At 44.1% G+C, this 21,125-nt stretch overlaps 1 protein-coding gene and 1 long non-coding RNA gene across 13 annotated transcripts in view; one reads left to right on the top strand and one right to left on the bottom strand.

Annotated features, from left to right (window-relative positions):
- ZNF544 (zinc finger protein 544) overlaps positions 1 to 7,099 on the top strand; it is a 14,398-nt gene extending 7,299 nt beyond the window's left edge. For 7 of the 10 annotated variants that reach the window (XM_060652331.3, XM_060652335.3, XM_060652330.3 and 4 more), the window contains 3 exons: positions 1,108 to 1,246; positions 1,552 to 1,635; positions 5,076 to 7,099. In XM_060652331.3, coding sequence (XP_060508314.1) covers positions 1,108 to 1,246; positions 1,552 to 1,635; positions 5,076 to 7,099 — 2,247 coding nt within the window. Of the gene's footprint in view, positions 1 to 468; positions 519 to 904; positions 1,001 to 1,107; positions 1,247 to 1,551; positions 1,636 to 5,075 lie in introns of all 10 variants that reach the window. The other 3 variants (XM_060652338.3, XM_060652340.3, XM_060652337.3) reach the window with 3 other exon arrangements.
- LOC132691241 (uncharacterized) lies at positions 2,365 to 21,125 on the bottom strand. Of its 3 annotated transcripts, XR_009615619.3 has the most exons (10): positions 20,919 to 21,125; positions 20,317 to 20,390; positions 16,436 to 16,647; positions 13,279 to 13,511; positions 12,542 to 12,624; positions 8,433 to 8,561; positions 6,407 to 6,515; positions 3,994 to 4,149; positions 3,427 to 3,589; positions 2,365 to 2,706 (listed from the first exon to the last, which is right to left on the bottom strand). It is a non-coding gene; the product is annotated as an uncharacterized LOC132691241 (long non-coding RNA). The 3 variants fall into 3 exon arrangements; XR_009615620.3 differs by lacking the exon at positions 6,407 to 6,515 and having other exon boundaries at positions 20,919 to 21,124; XR_009615621.3 differs by lacking the exon at positions 3,427 to 3,589 and having other exon boundaries at positions 20,919 to 21,123.

Raw genomic sequence — 21,125 nt, 5'->3', positions numbered from 1 at the left:
CCCTTGTTCAGGGTCCCATCACCACACCCATTATCTGTGTGCTTACTGGGTGCCTGGGGGTCACTGCCCCTCACGTCCTGTGAGACTTCCTGATGCGGGAGACTGTCTTCATGAGGGACAGCAGCTCAAGCTAGAGGAGTTCAGGGACATGTCCAGGTGTCCCTCAAGTGAGTCATGAAGCTGAGATGCTACCTCAGGGCCTGGCCCCCGAGGCCAGGACACATGGCTTTTTGCCTGCTGGCGGCCTTCCTTGAAAGTAGGCTTCACCTAGCACTCTCTCTAAAGGGCCAGGTAGGAACTATTTTAGGCTCTGTGGACCGCATACAGCCTTTGTCCCATCCTTTTCACACATGGTGAAAAACGGATTTAAAAATGTAAAAATCCATTCTTAGCTATATTAGTCCATTCGTGCTGCTATGACGAAATACCACAGGCTGGGTGGAGTAAGCAACATTTATTTTCTCATAGTTCTGCAGACTGGAAATCTAAGATCAAGGTGCCAACAGCGTTGCTTTCTGGTGAGGACTGTCTTTCTGGCTTGCTGGTGGCACCTCCACTGTGTCCTCACGTGGTAGGGAGAGAGGCCTCTGCTGTCCCTGCTTCCTCTTATGAGGACACCAATCTCATCACACTAGAGCTCTGCCCTCATGACCTACATTAGCCTTAATTACTTCTGGGTAAAGGCCCTGTCACTTTGAGGGGTAGGCCCTCAACATGTGAATTTGGGGGGAAACAATGCAGCTCATAGCATTAGCCTTATAAAAAACATACCATAGCCCTTATTTGTCCTGCAGGCGAAAGTTTGCTGACCCCTGATTTAGAACCTCCTCTTTGGCTTCAAATTTGTGACTTTGTAGAGAAGTGAGGGGTGGGATGTCTGAGTGGGATTCCTGTTGCTTCCCAGTACAGGAAATCAGAAGCACCAGTGTGACCAGGGTAGATGAGACACTCAGAGAGAAGTGAAAACACCATGGGCCTGGGTCTGGGTTTGGTCCCAAAGGTGGGAACCCCATGAGTGCTCATGGGGGTCATCCTCGGCCCACGTCCTCTCCCTCCCCATGCTGCCCCATCCCCCCTACCCAGCGTCCACAATGTATGATGATACAGGTGATGTTTCAGCCACCTGTGAGCTTCAAGGACGTGGCTGTGACCTTCACACGGGAGGAGTGGGGACAGCTGGATCCAGCCCAGAGGACGCTGTACCGCAACGTGACTCTGGAGACCTGCAGCCACCTAGCCTTCCTGGGTAAGATAGGCTCCGCCCATCACAGCAGTTTTCTGCTTCAGGGACTCAAAGCTCTGGCTCTTAAGGGTATGCCTGGGCTGGGCCAGAACATTCTAGAAATGGGTTCCTTTGAGATGCAGATCCCGGATATTGCCACTTTTCTGCCTCTAAGGAGCTGAGAGTTTTGCTGGGAGTTTTTTCGGGATGTGCAGGGCCTTCCTAGTCCATCCACATCTAACCCCAGGACTGAGGGCTGGGCTAGAGGACATAGTTCTCCTCCTCCTCAAACAGAGCACAAAGTCCTGTGTTTTCCCCCCAATGACCAGGGCTTCTGCTTTCAAAACCGGCTGTGATCTGCTGGCTGGAGCAAGGACAAGACCCATGGAGGGCAGAGCATGGACCTCCCGGAGGTGAGAGGAAATCAGAGGCCTGGTGAGTTAAGGGGGCCAGAGAGCTCTCCCCAGGACCCTGGGTCCTAGGAGGGGAGGAGGAGCAGGGAGCTTCCTCAGGCGTCCAAAAAGCCTCATTCTCAGCCACATCACCCCATCCATCCCCAGTCCATGAAAACACATCATTATTGTCCTGACATTTCTTATGTACAGGTTCTTTTCTGTTCCCATCTTCCCTTGGTCTTCATCCCTTAGCTGCTTGCTTCATCTACTCCCAGCTCCTTGTGCCCCCTTTTCCTTGAGTCCTTCGTCCTGACTTCCACCCAAGGCAGCGGCTCCTCAGACTTCCCCTTCAGGCCTGGTCTTTACCCTGTAGTTGGGTGTCCATCCCTCCTCCATGTTGGACACTCCCATAACTACTAGATGATCCAGAGGTATGGTGAGAACTTGTGCTTCCTGGGAAGTGGCAACGACCTACTCCTTCCAGAAGGATTTCTACTAAATCAGTTCCTGGACTTATTTTCCCACCTCTTCTCATCCACTTCCTGATACATCCCAGTGTGTCAGCCTGGTTGGAACTCTCTTTTTTTTAATAGCTGTGTCAGATACAATGCACATACCATACAACGCACTAATTTAAAGTACGCAGAGGATTTTAGTGTATTCACAGAATGTGCATCCATTTCTACGATCAATTTAGAACATGTGCATCATCCTAACTAATTAGGCTGCTTCTGATTTTTGTTGCTGTTCTGTTTTAATTAATAGATTTTATTTATTAGAGCAGTTTTATGTTTACAGAAAGTTGGGCAGAAAGTACAGAGTTCCCATATTTCACCCTTCCCTCCCCCACCACACACACACAGTTTCCTCTGTTATTAATATTTTATATGCTGTGGTACTTTTGTTACAATGGGTGAAGCTGTATGGGGCGCCTGGGTGGCTCAGTCGGTTGAGTGTCCAGCTGTTTATTTCAGCTCAGGTCATGGTCCCACAGTCCACACTGGGCACGGAGCCTGCTTAGGCTCTCCCTCTCTTTGTACCTCCCCCGTTCACGGGTGTGTACGCTGCATGCACATGTGTGCTCTCTCTCTAAAAAGAAAATAATGGGTGAAGCTGTATTAACCCATTATTACCAAGAGATCAATAGTTTACATCAGGTTCACTCTTGGTGTTGTACGCTCTATGGGTTTGGGCAAATGTATGATGCCATATATCTATCATAGTATCATGCAAAATAATTCCACTGCCCTAAATATCCTCTTTGCTCCACCTATTCCTTCCTCCCTCCACCCTAACTCCTGGAAACCACTGGTTGTTTTACTGTCTCTGGCTTTACCTTTTTTAGTATGTCCTATAGTTGGAATCCTGCAGTGCATGGCCTTTCTTAACTGGCTGCTTTCAGTTAGCAGGAAGCATCATGTGTATCCTTCACACCATCTTCGACCTTCACACTGCCTTCTGTGTTCCCCTAGCCAGAGGCGTTGAGTTTATCTTATGTGTTCTTGTTGCTTCTTACCCTATAACTCGCACTTGCAGCCTCTATGATTGCTATTTTTCCTTCTGAAGCATCACCCACTTTTACTTGTTCTTGGTCATTCTCATGATGCCATCCTGAATTCAGTTTATGGGTGTCATCTTTATTCTCATCAGTCATAGACATCACTTTCTCTGTTTTCCTCATTTTGAAATCTTAATGGAGACACTGCTGAAAAATGTCTAACCTCCTTTGCCCAGTTCCCAATGACCAGACACAATTTAGACACCTTTAGCCACCCAAAGACTTCTTTCCTCCTTCTCGTCCCCAAATACCTTTTCACTCCCCTTCATTGTTTCATTTGAAAAAGTTCTGATCATTAGGGATTCCAAGGCAACATCAAAAGGGAACACAACAGAGTCTTGGGAAAGAGAACAGCATTGCTCGTGGAGGGTGTTGAGCTTAGATAAGGACTTTGTCCAAGTCGGAAATGTCCTCCTGGAAGTTAAAGGAGGGCCACAGAGTATAGTTAACATTTTGCCAAATGGAGGATCCCTGTCTCCATGGCAGACATGGAGAGTGAAGCACAGGGGCTTGAGCAGAGGCCTTGATAGTACTAAATGTGGGCAGCTATACACCTGAAATAGGAAGAGTGACACGTAAAGGGGGAATCTTGGGAGAACTCAGGCAAGGGTCCTGAGCTGGGAACCTGTAGCACTTGTTAGAGGCCCACTATTTCAACAGAGGGAGGAATGCTTGTTAGGACAATCAGGGGTGATGATATCAATGGTACCATGAACTAACAGTGCACTCTGTGCCAGGCACCATGTAGGACTCACAGATCGGTTCATTTGTGCATCAAAGTAAACCCTGTAAGCTAAGGATTTTTATTCCTGGCTTACCACCGAGGAGAATGAACTTCAGAAGTTGCTGGTTAGTGAAGCCCAGTTGCAACCCAGCCTGGCCAACCACACTGTTTCAAGGACGACAGTGCTTTTCTGGGGTGTCGGTGGCATTGACTATGGAGTGGTGAAAGAGTCTTTTTTTATGTGGGTAGCCTGAAGAAACAGTAGAAATAGTGTGTTAAGAATATTAAGTCAGTGTTGATGTTTGGGATCCTGTTTCAAGATCCAGAACCAGAAAATAAATAGAGTAAGATTCTGGATCAATAATCTAGATTGAGGCACCAGATAGGCCCCTGTATTAATTTCCCATGGCTGCTGTAATATTACCAGTTGGGTGGGTTAAACCAACACAAATTGATTCTTCTAGTTTTGGAGGCCAGAAACCTGAAATCAATACGATGGCAGCAGAGTCATGCTCCCTTGGAAGGGTCCAGAAGGAAATCTGTTCCTTGTTTCTTCCCACTTCTGGTGGCTGCAGCATTCCTTGGCTTGTGCCCACATCACTTCAGTCTTTAAGGCCAGCATCTCTAAATCTCTTTGTTCCGTGTTCATATCACCTTCTCTGTGTGTGTCAAATCTCTCTCTACCTCCCTTTTATAAGGACACTCCTGGTGACATTTAGGGCCCACACAGATACTCTCCCTATCTTAAGTTCCTTAACTTACACATCTGCAAAGACCCTTTTTCCCAATCAGGTACCATATTCACAGGTTCCAGCAATTAAAACGTAGGTATCTTTTGTGGTTATTGAGGGCTGTATACCTTCAGACCCCCCCCCCCCCCGATTCTTTTTGTGGATTTCTCCTTTATTCTTTACCCTCCCCTGCTTATTCTTATTTCTCTGCTCCTTCTTTGGGGACCAGTCCCCCAGTATCTTTGCTTGTTTTTTATACTTTATCACTGATTTCCTGTTTGCTGATCCATCTTCCCCCCCACCCCCCCCCCACATCCTGCATGAAATTACAATCCATGGGTTAGAAACAAACCCAGAGACACCTCTTATACTTGGTGGGTCTCCTTCATCCCATCCTCTCCCTCTAATACATATCCAGTAATTCAGTATTTTGGATTTCTTTCAGACTGGAAGAATACACTTGAAAAGGAAGAGTCAGCTTCTAAAGAGGATACTGCTGTGGAAGAACCATTCCACAACATAGAAATGAAATGCTGCATACAGGAGGAGGGCCCCTGGTTGGTAACATTGGGAGGAAGGCAGGATTGGAGGGACCAGCTAAGGGAGCACCAGGAAGACCCTTTGAGTCAAACGATATTCACCCCAGAAAGACCGTTTGCTCATGGGAAACATTGTGAGCCTGACCTTGGGGGAAGTTACCTGAATTTAAGACTTCTACCTCCAACATTATCCACAAGAGCACATTTCCATACACTTGAGTCACAGGTTAAAAAGTTGAAACAGAATTCAGTTTTCATTAATCATGAGAAAGGCTGGGCTGATCTGAAGCCCCATGAAAATCACCAAAGTCCTAGCGCCTTCTATCAGAGCATTTCCTTGAATAAATTTACAAATGTTGAAACGAGAAATAAAAAGCCTTATGAATATACTGTCAGTAGTGACTCTTTCAACTACGATACCTCCCTTCAATACCATAATAGAATTTTTTCAGCAGAGAGCAGCGATGACTGTACAGACTATAGAAACATCATTAATCATAGCATGTCTATGAAGGAACACAAACCAATGCATTTTAGAGAACTCCAGTATGAATGTGACAAATGCCTTGTACAAACTGTGATAAGTGATCCTGAAGAAGCACCATTTAGATGTGAGGAGGAATGTAATACCTTCCATGAGGCATCATCTTTTACTGACTGTGACATCATTCAGACTGGAAAGAAGCCACATGCATGTAATCAATGTGGAAAATCTTTCAGCTGTTGCTCTAAGCTTGTTGTACACCAGAGAACACACACTGGAGAAAAGCCCTATGAATGTTCTCTGTGTGGGAAGTCTTTCAGCCAGAGCTATGACCTTGTTGTACACCAGAGAACCCACACTGGAGAGAAGCCCTATGAATGTAACCAGTGTGGGAAATCCTTCACCCAGAGTTCCAAACTTATTAGGCATCAGCGAACTCACACCGGAGAAAAACCATATAAATGTCATGAATGTGGAAAATCTTTCAGGTGGAACTCTAACCTTATTGTACACCAGAGAATTCATACTGGAGAGAAACCTTATGAGTGTGGTCATTGTGGAAAGTCCTTCAGCCAAAGTTCTGACTTTGTTGCACACAGAAGGACTCACACTGGAGAGAAACCCTATGAATGTAACCAGTGTGGAAAGTCCTTCATTAGAAGCACTCAGCTTATTAGGCATCTGCGAATTCACACTGGAGAGAAACCATATAAATGCAATCAGTGTGATAAAGCTTTCACTGGGAGCTCTCACCTTATTGAGCATCAGAGAACTCATACTGGAGAGAAACCTTTTGAATGTAATCAGTGTGGGAAAGCCTTTGCTGGGAGCTCTCACCTTCTTTCACATCAGAGAATTCATTCTGGAGAGAAACCATACGAATGTAATGACTGTGGGAAATCTTTTCGGCAGCGATCACAGCTTGTTGTGCACCAGCGAACCCATACTGGAGAGAAACCTTATGAGTGTAGTCATTGTGGAAAAGCTTTCAGCCAGAGATCTCCCCTTATTGTGCATCAAAGAACACACATTGGAGACAAGCCGTATCAGTGTAACACGTGTTTTAAAGCCTTCAGTCAGAAGTCACGCCTTATTGAACATCAGAGAACACATACTGGAGAAAAGCCCTATGAATGTATTGACTGTGGGAAAGCCTTTAATGATCGGTCAACTCTTACAAAACACGAGAGGACACACACTGGCGAGAAACCCTATGAATGTAATCATTGTGAAAAGGCCTTTAGTCAGCGATGTCAACTTACTAGGCATCAGAGAATTCATACTGGAGAAAAACCCTATGAATGTAACGAATGCGGGAAAGTTTTCAGTTATAATACATCCCTTATTCAACATGAAAAAATTCATGGGAGAGAAACTCTGAATAATCAAGATGGAAAAGCTCACTGCGAAACCTTCTTTATTAGACATCAGGTGACCAAGGTATGACTCTCAGAGTGTGCTCTAATGACCACATATATCAGATTTGCTTGGAGTGTTCATTGAAACTGCATATTACCAAGCTTACCTTGATCTACTAAATCAGAACCTCTGGCAGTAAAACCCAGGAGCCTACAATTCCCAAACGTAGCACAAGTAATTTGTATGTACATTAAAATGTGTTTACTTCTGCATTTAGATGAGAAACTGTGAACATGATCACTGATTTAAAATTTTCAGTCAGAGCTCTTAGTAGGAGTTAGGAAATTCAAAATGTAAGTATACCCACCAAATAATCTTTTTAGTGAAAACAACCACCCAAACTTACTCAGACATTGTCCCTGTAACACATTCCTAGAAATAATGGATTGGAAGATATTCTTGATGTAAAGCCCCAAACACTGTCTAAAATGAAATCATTGCATGGTGAAGTTGGTACTGAGTGATGAAATATGTAACCAGCAATGATCAATGTAAACCAGCAGTTAACATGAACTGGAGGAGGTCTAAGGATGGGAAGTCTTCTGAAATGGTTTTTATTAGAATTAAAAGTAGACTCTGGGGGCACCTGGGTGGCTCAGTTGGTTGAGTGTCTGACTCTTGATTTCAGCTCAAGATCCCAGGCCATGATCCCAGGATTGTAGGATTGACCCCCCGCATTGGGCTCAGCGCTGAGTGTGGAGTCTGCTTAAGATTCTCTCTCTCCCTCTGCACCTCTCCCCTACTCAAGCTCTCTAAAAAAAAAAAAAAAAAAAAAAAAAAAAATACTGAATATGTCAAAGACTCTGTTGATTTAACTTTGTTGCCCAGTTAGGTTGACTGTAATCAGACCTGGATGTATAGCAATATGAAACATATTTATCACTGACTGGCTACTCAGCCGGCGGAGCATGCAACTCTTGGTCTCAGGGGTCATGAGTTTAAGCCCCACATTGGGCATGGAGCCTACTTAGAAAATGTATATATGTATCAGGTAAAGTGAAAACGGGACCCAAAGTAGTATTTACACAAAATGTTACAACCACATAAAAAACATGTACACAGATGGTTGGTTAAGAAGGTCAGCTCAGGGGCGCCTGGGTGGCTCAGTTGGTTGAGTGTCTGCCTTTGGCTCAGGTCATGATCTTATGGTTCATGAATTTGAGTCCCACATTAGGCTGGCTGCTGTCAGCACAGAGTCTGCTTCAGATCTTCTGTCTCCCACTCTCTCTACCCTTCCCCTGCTTGCTCGTTCTCTCTCTCTCAAAAATAAATAAACATTTTAAAAAGTCATTCAGCAACATGTTCAAAAAAAGACTGAACTGTAAACCAACAATGGTGAAGAAAGTGGGAGAGGCCATACCTGCAAATTTGAGCAAGGTGAAAGCAGATGTGAGGGCATCAGCTGGAGATGCAGAGTGGGAAAGGCTGAAGCCAGGGTCCTGTGAAGAGGGCTGAAGTAGAGGCCACAGTCCCCTGGCAGAGCTGTACACTGAGAGGTGTGGGAGAAAACAGGATTAATTGAAAAATCTGTTCTGAAACTGAATTGCCTCTCCCTCCTCCCCGTTTTTTCTTGTCTTACAGTAAGTATCTGACTGTGGGCAAGCAAAAAATATAGGAGGGAGAAAGTTATGTGCTAGAAACAGTTTGAAGGACTAGAGAATTTGGTGGATTATGTTCCAGAACAAAAGCTGCCTTGTTTAGGCATTATAAGGACCTTCATCCTAACAACTACTTCTTGCACTTTTCACCCTATAGCAAAGCATGCCATTAAACCAGTCTCACCCACCTATGGAATTTCCCATCTTCTTTGATAGTCTTTTCACTATGGGTGGGAGCCAAGGTGTGAAAAATGATGAAAGCTTTCAACATAAAATAAAAAATATCTAAAATGAAACAAAAACCAACCCCAAAGAGAACAGATATTCAGGGAACCAAATATTTAAAAGCTTTATTCTAAGAGTGGGTCAAAAAATAATTGCAAGTGAAAAATAAATCCAAGATGCTCTTTTTAAAAGAGAATTATGAAAACAAGAATAGACTATGAAATTAAAAGTAAGATTATTGGACAAGAAAGAAAAGAGGAAGGAAAGAAGGGAAGGAAAAGGAAGGGAGAAGGGAAGAGAAGGGGAAGGAAAGCTGAAAGATCTTCAGATCTTGCCAACTACAATCTATGATGAATAAGATCCATGCATTTGACCCTGATGCTAAAATTTCTTCTTAGAAGAGGCAGAAGACTCATGATATTGGAATAAAAGGAAGAGATATATAATCAGATTGTTTTGATTGGTCTTTCACTGAACAGTATTTGCATAGATATAAACAGGAGATACTGGGTTTTTTTTTTTTTTTTTTTTTGCTTTTTTTAAAGAGAGAAACCCAGAGCTGTGATGTGAGGATTTCATAACGGCAGGAGTAGAGCACCACTGTTGCCAGCACTAACAGTGATGGTACAGTCTGCAGCTGTTGTAAAGTAGGAGAAAGAGATGTAGTGGGGAGACAGAGTATCCCTGTATCCTCATCTTAGGAAGTGGACTTTTAAATATAATACGATAGGTTATTTAGGAGACTAGAATTAGGGCTCAAAATGGTAATATGACAGAAATTAGATGCAAATAGAGGAGCGACAGTCTGAGCCAAATCTACACTGCTTACCAGAGCAGGAAGTCAGTTAAGTCTATAGGCCATAAAAGATCAGAATTATAGAGATGGCCTCAGGAAGAACTGGAATAGAAATGGTTAAAAAAAGAAAGAAATGGTTAATAGGCATTGATGGAATGTGACTGTTGAGTAGGGTAGGGCAGGAGACCTGGATTTCATTTTATACCTTCTGTAGTACTTCATTCCCTGGTGGTACATTCTTTGTTTGGGTAACAATTATTAACAATGTGTAACTATAGGTGAGCAAAAACCACAGTACATGAGGACATCTGCAATTGATTTGTGGGATTAGGTACAATTTTCCTTCTTTTGATTCAGTGTTGCTGTCATAGTAGATTGACAATTTAAAAAGCAAGAGCAAAAAAGAAAGATGTCAGACTTTTCTGTTTAGCAAATTAGATTTCATTCCAGAAGAAGGAAGGCTCCTTGGCTTCTTAGAAGTCCCTGGAATTAAAGGGGAATGGCTTAGTCTTTCAAGACTTGATTTTCCAGCAGCCTTATCACCAGGAAGTCAGAAGGCAGCCCCAGAGTGGGGACCTGATAGCCTGGGACAACTAGATGTGGCAAGACAGTTGTGTGAATTTGTGTAACCAAGTACTGAATGTGCTTCCCCCAAGGTCACTCTGGCAGTTACCTGGTTTCCATCATAAAACACTTCAAGTAATATAGCTGCTGTGGTTCATATGAGACCCTGAGGTTGAGGTGGAAAACACCTTGGCTAGGCAGCCTGGACAGAACAGATGGGAACTTTGCTTGTGATTGGATAGTTGGTCCTGCTATTGCATAACTCTCAGGAGATGGCAGAGACTGGGGGGAAGGACCTGCCCAACAGACCCCGCGGAGTGAACATCGTTTGACAATTCCTGTTGGCTAAAACATCTGAGAGATTTCTGCATTCAGCAAGTCATGAGAGCAGCCTCATTCAATGAAGGCGCTACTGGAGACTCGGGTACAGAAGATGTGTGCGATGCCACAGCGTCCTCAAGCCATAGTGGGGACTCCACACGTGGTGGTTATGTGTGCCTGGAGACTAAGCCCAGAGGGAATTAGAAGACGGAGATGGAGGGACTGGGGATTGAAGGGTGCAGCTCCTGCATATGCAGCCAGTGCTTTAGCCTTGCTCTCATAGGTATTCTACCCCACACAAGTCCTAGGACCCAAGAAGTGGGCTCTCTGAAATAAGAACCTGAGCCCTTTCCACCCAAATTATTCTCATACTCAGAGGTCAGTGGTTCCTGATCAAAACATGCATAAGACCCACCTGAGAGGAGCTATTAGAATTGTGGCTCCTGGGCCCATCTTCAGAGAGTCCACTTGGTCAGGCTGAGGTGATACCTAGATATCTGGATAGTTCAAGGACACTTTCTATTTTTTCCTTAACATTTTGGTTGTTTTGTTTTTTAAAGATTAAAAAAAAATTTTTTTTAAATGTTTATTTTTGAGAGAGAGAGACTGAACGCAAGCGGGGTAGGGGCAGAAAGAGAGGGAGACACAGAATCTGAAGCAGGCTCCAAGCTCTGAGCTGTCAGCACAGAGCCTGATGTGGGGCTTGAATTCATGAACAGTGAGATCATGACCTGAATCTAAGTCAGATGCTTAACCAACTGAGCCACCCAGGCACCCCTAAAGATTTTTAAGTAATCTCTGCACCCAATGTGGGGCTTGAATTTACAACCCGAGATTAAGAGCACATGCCCCACTGACTGAGCCAGCCAGGCACCCCTATTTTTTTTTTTAACATTTTGTAAATAGTAATCTCAAAATCGTATATCCACATATCGCTTTCCTCTTTGTTAGTTTTATTTAAGTTTGTGGCTTTTTTTTCCTTTTTTGGCAAAAACGCTAGATGCCACATCTATTACATGTGACCCAGAGGCTCCTTTTAATGAGAAACAGAAATCCATTCTCCCCTCCCCCATTTTAGAATACAGATATCAAAGTAATCCTACACATAATTTTGATACAACTAGGCAGCGAAACTGTTGAGGGCCACAAGACCATCCCCACATCCCGAGATTTCCAGGCGATTTCATGAGACTCAGCATATCCTCATACTCACAGCTAAGGCTTATTGTAGTGATGTAGCAAGGACACACAGGTGGACCATAAGGAGAAAGGTGAAGTCTGGGGAAATCCACGCGCAGGATTTCTCTCTTCTCTTCTCCCCTCTTCTGAGGGGGTCACACAATGCACTGAGATGATGATGGGAGTTTAAGTTCACTGTGATTTCCACACCGAGAATTTGAAGAAGACCAATAAGGAGCTCAGTAGGCTGGGGCTCAAGGAAGACACAGCTCTGGTACGTACGTGGATGGCAAGCAGGATTACAGGGACAAGAGGACAGATTGTGATGCAATCTCTCCCTCTTCTCTCTCCCTCTTCTGAGGGGGTCACACAATGCACTGAAGACCAGGCAAGTAGGCACCTTCTGTCTAAAACATACCACATTCCAGACTCCCAGAAGGAAAGCAGGTGTTCAGTGTAAATCACATCGTTTGCATATTCTGGGCACAGTGAGACATGCTTATCAGTTGGGATACACACAAAACTCTAAAAGCCAAGTTGCCAGGTGTCAGCCAAGGGCCAGGCCAACCCTGAAAATGGGACCTTGTAACAGGTGGAGCCTAGGCTGCCATATTAGTCTTCTTTGTGCAAGCTCTCATGCCTCTTCAAACATGAATATATTTAGCCGTATTCACAGTACCTGTTCCATTAGTAGTTCAGACTATTGCCCTGGCTGCTCAAGTGGGTAAAACACACAGTTCATATAAATCCTGCTCGAGGCTGGTTTTCAGAATCACACCTCCATACCTCAGACTTGACACTCCTTGCCATGATTCAGTTTGTAGACTCAAATCCCATTTGGATCGTTCCAGGCTTAAATGACACAGTACCTTGATAAGAAAACAAAAAAATGATATTGTCTTTTTTTCTTCTATAAATACCCTAAACATAAAACATAAATTTATGTTTAAACTTTTTTTTTTTTTTTTTTTTTAAATGTAAGCTCTATGCCCAACATGGGGTTTGAACTCACAACTCTGACATCAAGAGTCACATGCTTTACCATAAGTCAGCTAGGTGCCCTGGTGTGTTAAACACCACTAAGAACGTTAAACATTCTTAGTAATGTTCAGGTCCAGTTTACTAGCTAAAGACATGTTGCATCATGGTATTTAATGAAGATAGCATGAGCAGAGTGTTCTTGACCTAAGATGACTCTGAGATACACTAATTGTACATTTGTCCTTCTGGGGGCTGTGGAAGCTTCTGATTTTCTTTCAATATCATCAGCTCTTAGCACCTTAATTCTTGAGGATGTGATGCTGAGGCTGTATGAATTTTGCTAGTTGGCTGTCAACAAATGTGCTCTGTGTATATAACATCACCCAAGAATTATTTACACTATTCATATTCATTCTTGTAGAAACGGAACTGATGGAGGAGTTCTGGATATTTAGGTCCTTGCTCCACTTTCAGGTTGCATATTCTGTTTTCACCATCTGTCCCCTTGTCCCTGTAATCCTGCTTGCCATCCACATACGTACCAGAGCTGTGTCTTCCTTGAGCCCCAGCCCACCAAGCTCCTTGTTGGTCTTCTTCAAATTCTCGGTGTGGAAATCACAGTGAACTCAAACTCCCATCATCATCTCAGCAGTTGATCAGCAGCAGCAGCAGCAGCAGTTGACACTTGGATCTGTCACCTCCTCCTCCACACCACTGGTGGCTGGTTGCAGATCTCACAGAGAGAAACTCAGTCACGCTGTACAAGTGATTGTTGCTGCAAGGGATGCAGAGGGAGTCAAGACAAGGAGGCTCTGGTAACCAGCAACACCCATCATAGCCATGATGAGCTGGACAACACCCCTTTCCCCTCCCACTCAATTGCCAACCCCAGTGGACAGAGAGCATGACTAGTAAATCACCTGTAAGCAGACATGAGCCACTGAAAGTGGGGTCTTGTTTGTTAGTTCAACAGAACCTAGTTCATCCTAATACCATCTGACATAAAAAATATGTAATTAAAAAAAATAATTCTAACCCACCCCACCTTCCACACACACACACAATGTCAGTTCATAAGGGTAGGGCTGTTGTCTGCTTTACTGCCAAACAGTTCCTGGTACATAATAGCCATTCTTGGTCCAATGAAGAAGTGCTGGAGAATCATCTCATCTCATCTCATCTCATCTCATCTCATCTCATCTCAACTCAACTCAACTCAACTCCAGCACTGGAAGGATGATGAAGGAAATAGAGAGGAGCAGATCTGAGGAGGAATTGTATGAGATTAAAGACTCACTAGTCATATTTGGTGAGTTTTCCTTAATGAACATGCTGTGTGGCCTGAGGGACTTTTATGCCTACCTCTCTGTTCCTCAGTTCCCTCCCCTTAGATGAAGGATGTTATCCACGTCTCACTTCCTCCTGCAAAGACTGGAACTGATCTCCTGACTTCCAGAGAAGAGGTTGACACATGAGATGTCAATCTTACTCTCTCAGGGGTTGGGGATCAAGCAGTCACCCTGCGTGTGTGTGTTGGGGGGGGGGGTGGGTTCAGGAACAAAGAGTGAGTTAGTGGTCAAGACTTGGCTGGAACTATGATCTCTGGAGAGGAAAATGAAGTGTCACTCCATAGAGCCATGCCCAGCTGTGTTCTCAGACATTCTCGTGTGTAAGAATCTGTCTAGCTGGAGTTGGAGAAGATGTAGATAGCTCGATGCTGGTTTCTGTGTCTCCTGCACATGGTGGAAACCCTTCGCACATTGCCGGGCTCGGAGGGAGTGGGAAGGGATTGCCCTTTGTCTGCTGCACATTGAGGTCACAGATCTAGCCATCCCAGGTAGAAAACAGCTTGTTCATCGGTCCAGATTTGAGGATTCTACATCTGCCCACTTCATAGCAGGACCCTTTCCCTAACAGATCTGGGGATTCCAGTCACACTGTATCCTGATCTCGGAAACGCTCTGCTCCAAAGGGGCTGCCTCCCCCAGCAGTTTTCCTGGTGTTTGGCCACAGCTGTGCTGAGCTCTCCAGAAAGATGCTCAAAGAAACCCAGCATCCTTCTCCCATGAGGTCAAGCTGTTCCTAGCTGCCAGGCAGAGGGCCCAAGCTGGGTCTGCCCCAGAGAATCTGGAACAGGGAGGGCACCCAATAAGCGCTAGATAACTAACACAGAATGATTATATAATAAGCAAATGGTCTGAAATTAGCTGGAAAAAGTAAAGCTAAGACATCCAAAGTGCTTAGAAGAAAGGATTCAAACATGGCCTAGAAGTAGATACATAGATCTAACCTAGGGAAATGCAAATTTAAAAGGCCAGTCACTGTTCCATGCCATTTGGCTTTGCAAGGATTCTTTTAAAATTGTAAAGCCCATACGTCAGAGGTTGGTAAGGGAGATACACTGATGCAGAAGTGTCAAGGGGTATAATTTCTGGAAAGACCCTGGGGTATGAAGAGCTCTACAGGGTTTCAGACCACTTGATTCAATAACCCTCTCTGTTCTGCAGAGGGATATTTTATGTTAATAAAAGGTAAAATCTACAAAGATTTTAAATGACCATGAACCTTTAGAAATGGCACTACTGAAAAATAGTAGAAATACCAGGAAAAATGGGTAAATCTACAGTACAGTCATTTGGGGAAACTTTAACATATTTCTCAGGAAAAAAAAAATGGCTGTTTAAGTAGATAAGTGATTCACCATGAAATGATTAACAAGTTTGGCATAACAGTCACAATAGTTGTATTTACACACTCATCACACACACACACACACACACACACACACAATTTGTGACCAAATGGATTTTCAAACAGTTTAATACATCACTCCTTCCAAGAACTCGGTGAGCCCTCTCCAACACTGACAAAGAGTTTCTTCACATCAACAAACTTTCCTCAGTGATTGCCTTGATCATGAGCTTCTCTCTCTGTCCCCCATTCTCCATCTGGGGTCCCATTATTGGCCCATGAGGCTTTCTGGATCTGTTCAGTTAGGCTATTACCTTCCATCAAAATTTCCATCTCTTTATGTTTTGTTCTGTCATGAGCTATTTCTTCTGTGGTTCTCAACAGACACTCTCCTGCAGGCCAGTTTGTCTACTGAAGTTCTTAACCTAAAAGTCATTTTCTCACCCCCAGAAAGTCTCTATGCTCCAACTGGGGACCCCACTTTAAATAGATGAAGAGGAACTAATATCTCAATAAAGTTGTTAAAAATAATAAGGAAGGATTTTACATGCTTGTATGGAAAGATTTCTAGAATATTGTTAACTGAATAAAAGCAAGGTAAAATTCAATGCGTGGTAGCCACCACTTGTATAAGAGAATGAAAAAATATTTACATATATTTACTTGTGAATACATAAGGTGTCTCCAGAAGGACCTACAAGAAACTAAAAATAGTAGTTGCTAGTAAGTAAGGAAGTCAGTGGTGGGAGTCAAGGGACAGAGGAAGATCTCACCAGATACTATAGTGCACCTTCTGAATTTCAAGTCATGAGAATGTATTACTTGCTTAAAAACATGTGTTTTATATTTTTAAAAACAATGATGAGGGACTGAACTAATAGGAAGGAACGAGCAGGAAAGATTTTTAGGAAGGTAAAAATCCACAAGCCACAGATTCACTTTTCTAGTATTACGTAACAAACATCCCAAACACAGTGGTTTAAAACAATAATTTCTTTAATTTCTTACCGTTCTATAAGTTGACTGGGTAGCTGGGTGGTTCTTTTCACTTAGGGCCTCTTGTGTGGTTTCAGGTCAACGCGATCAGGGCTGGAGGCTCAGGGTGAAGATTAAGGCTGGCGCTGGCTGCCAGCTGTGAGCTCAGCTGGGACTGTTGACTGGAGCACCGACATTAGACCCCTTCAAGTGGCCTAGGCTCCTCTCAGCATGGTGGCTGGGTTCTAAGAGAGGGTGTCCCAAGAATGAACATTCCAGGAGACCCAGGCAGAATCTGTAAAAACTTCTTATGATTTGGCCTCAGAAGTCACACATCATCACTTTTGCTACATTTTATTGGATAGTCAGTCAGGGGCAGCCCAGACAGGGGGAGGGGATATAAATCCCATCTCCCGGTGGGAAGAGACACAAAGAATTTGGGGCTATCTTAATCCACCATGGATCCTCAGTGACCCACGGAGGAGTAACAGAGAGAAAGGAATCTTTCTCAAAGAATCTTAATCTTATATCAGATTATGATATAGAAAGCTGAGTAGGCTGAGGTGACATGAAGGAGGAAGCTTGGAGCACAAGAACAGCACATGTGCTTTTGGACAGGTTATACTGAGACACCCAAGGGACATAAAGTGGAGCCGCCCAGTTTAAAATATTAGCCAAGGGGGGCACCTGGGTGGCTCAGTCGGTTGAGCGTCCGACTTCGGCTCGGGTCACGATCTCACGGTCCCTGAGTTCGAGCCCCGCGTCCGGCTCTGTGCTGACAGCTCAGAGCCTGGAGCCTGCTTCAGATTCTGTGTCTCCCTCTCTCTCTGACCCTCCCCCATTCATACTCTGTCTCTCTCTGTCTCAAAAATAAATAAACATTAAAAAAAATTTTTTTTAAATAAAATAAAATATTAGCCAAGGTAAGGAGAAAACTTGATATACACCTACATTTATTTAAGTTTCACAAGACAGTTCTTTGAGCATCTAGAGTCTTGCTATATTCTGTGATCTCTGCCTGGGACACTTCCCACCGAAACATCCCCATCGCTCCCATCCAATCTCCTTTAGGCCTCCTACTTGTGGATTTTCCCTCTTCAGAAAGTGGATTTTCAGGCACATAGAGGAATGGTATGAGAATGCTCTAAAAGGGTTTTAAAAAAGATTTTTTTTTTAATGTTTATTTTTGAAGGAGAGAGATAGAGCGTGAGTGGGGGAGGGGCAGAGAGAGAAGGAGACACGGAATCCGAAGCAGGTTGCAGGCTTTGAGCCATCAGCACACAGCCCAATGCGGGGCTCGAATCCACAAACTGTGAGATCATGACCTGGGCCAAAGTTGGACGCTTAACCGACTGAGCCACCCAGGTGCCCTCTAAAAGGGTTTTAAAAAGAAAGATGTGGGGGCACCTGGGTGGCTCAGTTGGTTGAGCATCCGACTTCAACTCAGGTCATGATCTCACAGTTCATGAGTTCAAGCTCCGTATTGGTCTCTGTGCTGACAGCTCAGAGCCTGGAGCCTGCTTCAGTTTCTGTGTCTCCCTCTCTCTCTGCCCCTCCCCTATTTATGCTCTGTCTCTCTCTCTCTCTTAAAAATAAATAAACATTAAAAAATTTTTAAACATTAAAAATAAATCATCATCCAAAAGCTATTTGGTCAAAGAGGAAAATAATAAAATAAGTAAATAAAATAAAAAATAATCTGATGTCGTTTAGACAAAAAAATAACATATCATATTATCATATCAAGTATCAAATATGATATTATCATATCATAATATCATATCAAACTCCATATCAAAACCAGAGGAATACATACAAAATTATTATCAAAGCATGCTTTCATTTTTTTAATGTTTATTTCTTAAAGATTTTCAACAAAAGAATTTTTTTTTAATTTTTTGATGTTTATTTATTTTTGACAGAGAGAAAGAAAGAGAGAGAGAGAGAGAGAGAGAGAGTGTGTGAGCAGGGGAAGGGCAGAGAGAGAAAGGGACAGAGGATCCAAAGCTGGCTCCAGATTCTGAGCTGTCAGCACAGAGCCCAGCGCGGTGCTTGAACTCCCCATGGGGCTTGACCCGAGCTGAAGTTGGACGCTCAACCAACTGAACCACACAGGCACCCTGAGAATGCTTTTTTTTTAAAAAAATGAGTTATTTATTTTGAGAGAGACAGACAACAGGAATCAGGGAAGGGCAGAGAGAGAGAGAGGGAGAGAGAGAATCCCAAGCAGGCTCCGCACCACCAGCACAGAGCCCAATGCGGGGCTCAAACTTACAAACCATGAGATCATGACCTAAGCTGAAACCAAGAGTCAGGAGGATGTTTAACTGACTGAGCTACCCAGGTACCCCAATGTTTATTTATTTTTGAGAAAGAAAGAGAGAGAGAGAGAGAGAGAGAGAGAGCTTGAGCATGAGCAGGGGAGGGACAGAGAGGGGGACAGAGGATCCAAAGCGGGCTCTGTGCTGACAGCAGAAAGCCCAACGCAGGTCTCGAACTCACGAGCCCTGAGATCATGACCTGAGCCAAAGTCGGATGCTTAACCGACTAAGCCACCCAAGTGCCCCTGGTGTCTTTATAAAAAGAGAAAAATTCGAGACAGACGTGCACACAGGGAGAAGTCATATGAAGATGAAGGCAGAGATCTACAAGCCAACGGATACCAAAGATTGCTGGGAAACCACCAGAAGTTGAGAAAAGAGGGATTGAGCAGAGTCTCTCTCTCACGCCCTCAGAAGGACCAAACCATATCAAAACCTTGATCTCTTGTAGCCTCCATAATTGAGACAATACATTTTTGTTATTTAAGTCACCCAGTTTGTGGTACTTTTTTATGGTAGCCCTAAAAAACAAATACAACATTTTGTTTTTGTTTTGTTTGGTTTTTTTTTCAAAACCCCCACTTTATGGAAAATAACTACAGTTTCCAAAACAAGTAAATATTAGTGAGTAGTGTTGCATTATATTTTTGCAAATTTCTTTAATGTCTGGCTTGATGGAAGGCAGTTGGGTTTCCATAGCTGCTTGTGCCTTTGAGACTTGCAGAGTCTCAGTACTCTTAGTACTCTCAGTTCAGTCCTAACCTCTTCACTAGGAGACAACTGGACTCTGGCATGGCTTCTAGCAGCACAATGCTGTGTCCCTAGAAAGACACCATCCTCCCAGTGAAATGCCTGCTGACTGCCTCCCTGAGAAATGCTGCCAGGAGAATTTGCTGTTTGTTCTGGTGAACACCCAAGGATAGCCTCCTGACCTCCTCTTCTTATAGCATTTACTAAAAAAGAGCTTAGAACTGAATTCTTTCTGTCTGAGATGTCTATGTACATCCTACAACTCAGAGTCTTTTTTAAGGAAAGTTTCCTTTGAAACAGAATGGTCAGAAAGGAGAGGGCTGCTGTCTCTAGTCTCTGTGGGAGGGTAGAACCCTAACTTTGATAATCACCAGGCAACAGCACACTGGCTCAATCATATTTACACTGACCAACACTTTGTAGTTTTCCACATGAGTCCTGCTCTCTCCCCCTTCTGATTCCCTTATTCTTCTTTAAAAGGCCCAGTCACCTCTGCACAAATGCAAGTGGGGTTCAGTGCTTTCCCCCACTGTCAGCAGTTACTGAATAAAATCTGTTTTCACCATGTTAATCAATGTCCATTTTGTTTACCTTTAACACTATCATTCTGTTGCAATATTACACATCCAGAAGTCTCTGGAAAACTCTATTGTATATTCGTGAGAAAATGGGAGTGGGGGGAAAAGCTATTATTATGAACTCATGGGTTTTTTTCCTTCCTTTTCAAGTTTTTATTTAAATTCTGGTTAGTTAACATATATGGTAAAATTTGTTTCAGGTGTAGAATTTAGTGATTCATCACTTACATATAACACTCAGTGCTGAACTTAGTTTTGAACTCACCAACTCACAGGGTCTCTGAAGCTCCAGGGTGTCCCTGGCCCACACTTTGAGAACTACTGCAACAGACAAACGTCCTATAATATAACCAAGGAGAAAACAAAAATATAAGTAGTAGAAAATTAAAAAATTGAAACAATAGGGAAACATCATGCATTGAAGCTTCAGCACTATTAGAGCCAGGAGGAAAGTTGTGCCCAGTGACTCATTCCATATAAATACATGGGGCTGCTCTAAGATAACAGACTCAACCCTCCCTCATCTTTTCCACCCTTTTGGGGCTGCTGCAGAGAGGAAGGCTATACTTCCTCCTGGGACTTTTCTGCCCACCGAGAAAGGAATACTGCCTGGAAATTGTGTGAGAACCCAGTAGTGGCCACATTCAGTCTCCCGGAGACTGCCTGATTCATGGTTCCCACAGCAGCTCCTGCCCTCTGCTCAAGTCAGTGAAGATGCCTGACAAATGCCCCTCCTGATGCTGCTGACCCCTGCCGCGCTGGGCACTGGTTGGGGTGGCAAGGGAGATGCCCAGCATTGCCAGCTAGGACGCGCAGGCCCCGGATCTCAAAGCAGGGCCCCCCACTCCCGCGTGGACAGACGCGCACCTTCAATGGGGGCTGGAGGAGCAAAGGCCACCTAGGCGCCGCGGACGCGCGGAAACACGAACCCCCAGCTGCCAGGCTGGGAGGACGGACGACCCCCAGAACCAGGGTCCCCTCGGAGCCCGCCCCGGCGCCACCGCCCTCGGCGGCCCCCGGACGCCGCCGCCCGCCCGGCAGGCCTCGCGGGGGTCTGCGGCAGCAGCGCCCCCA

This window comes from Panthera onca, chromosome E2 (assembly GCF_046562875.1).
Source record: "Panthera onca isolate mPanOnc1 chromosome E2, mPanOnc1 haplotype 2, whole genome shotgun sequence".
Classification (NCBI taxonomy): domain Eukaryota; kingdom Metazoa; phylum Chordata; class Mammalia; order Carnivora; family Felidae; genus Panthera; species Panthera onca.
The sequence above is the reverse complement of the archived record's forward strand: the minus strand, read 5'-3'. Positions and strand labels throughout refer to the sequence as shown.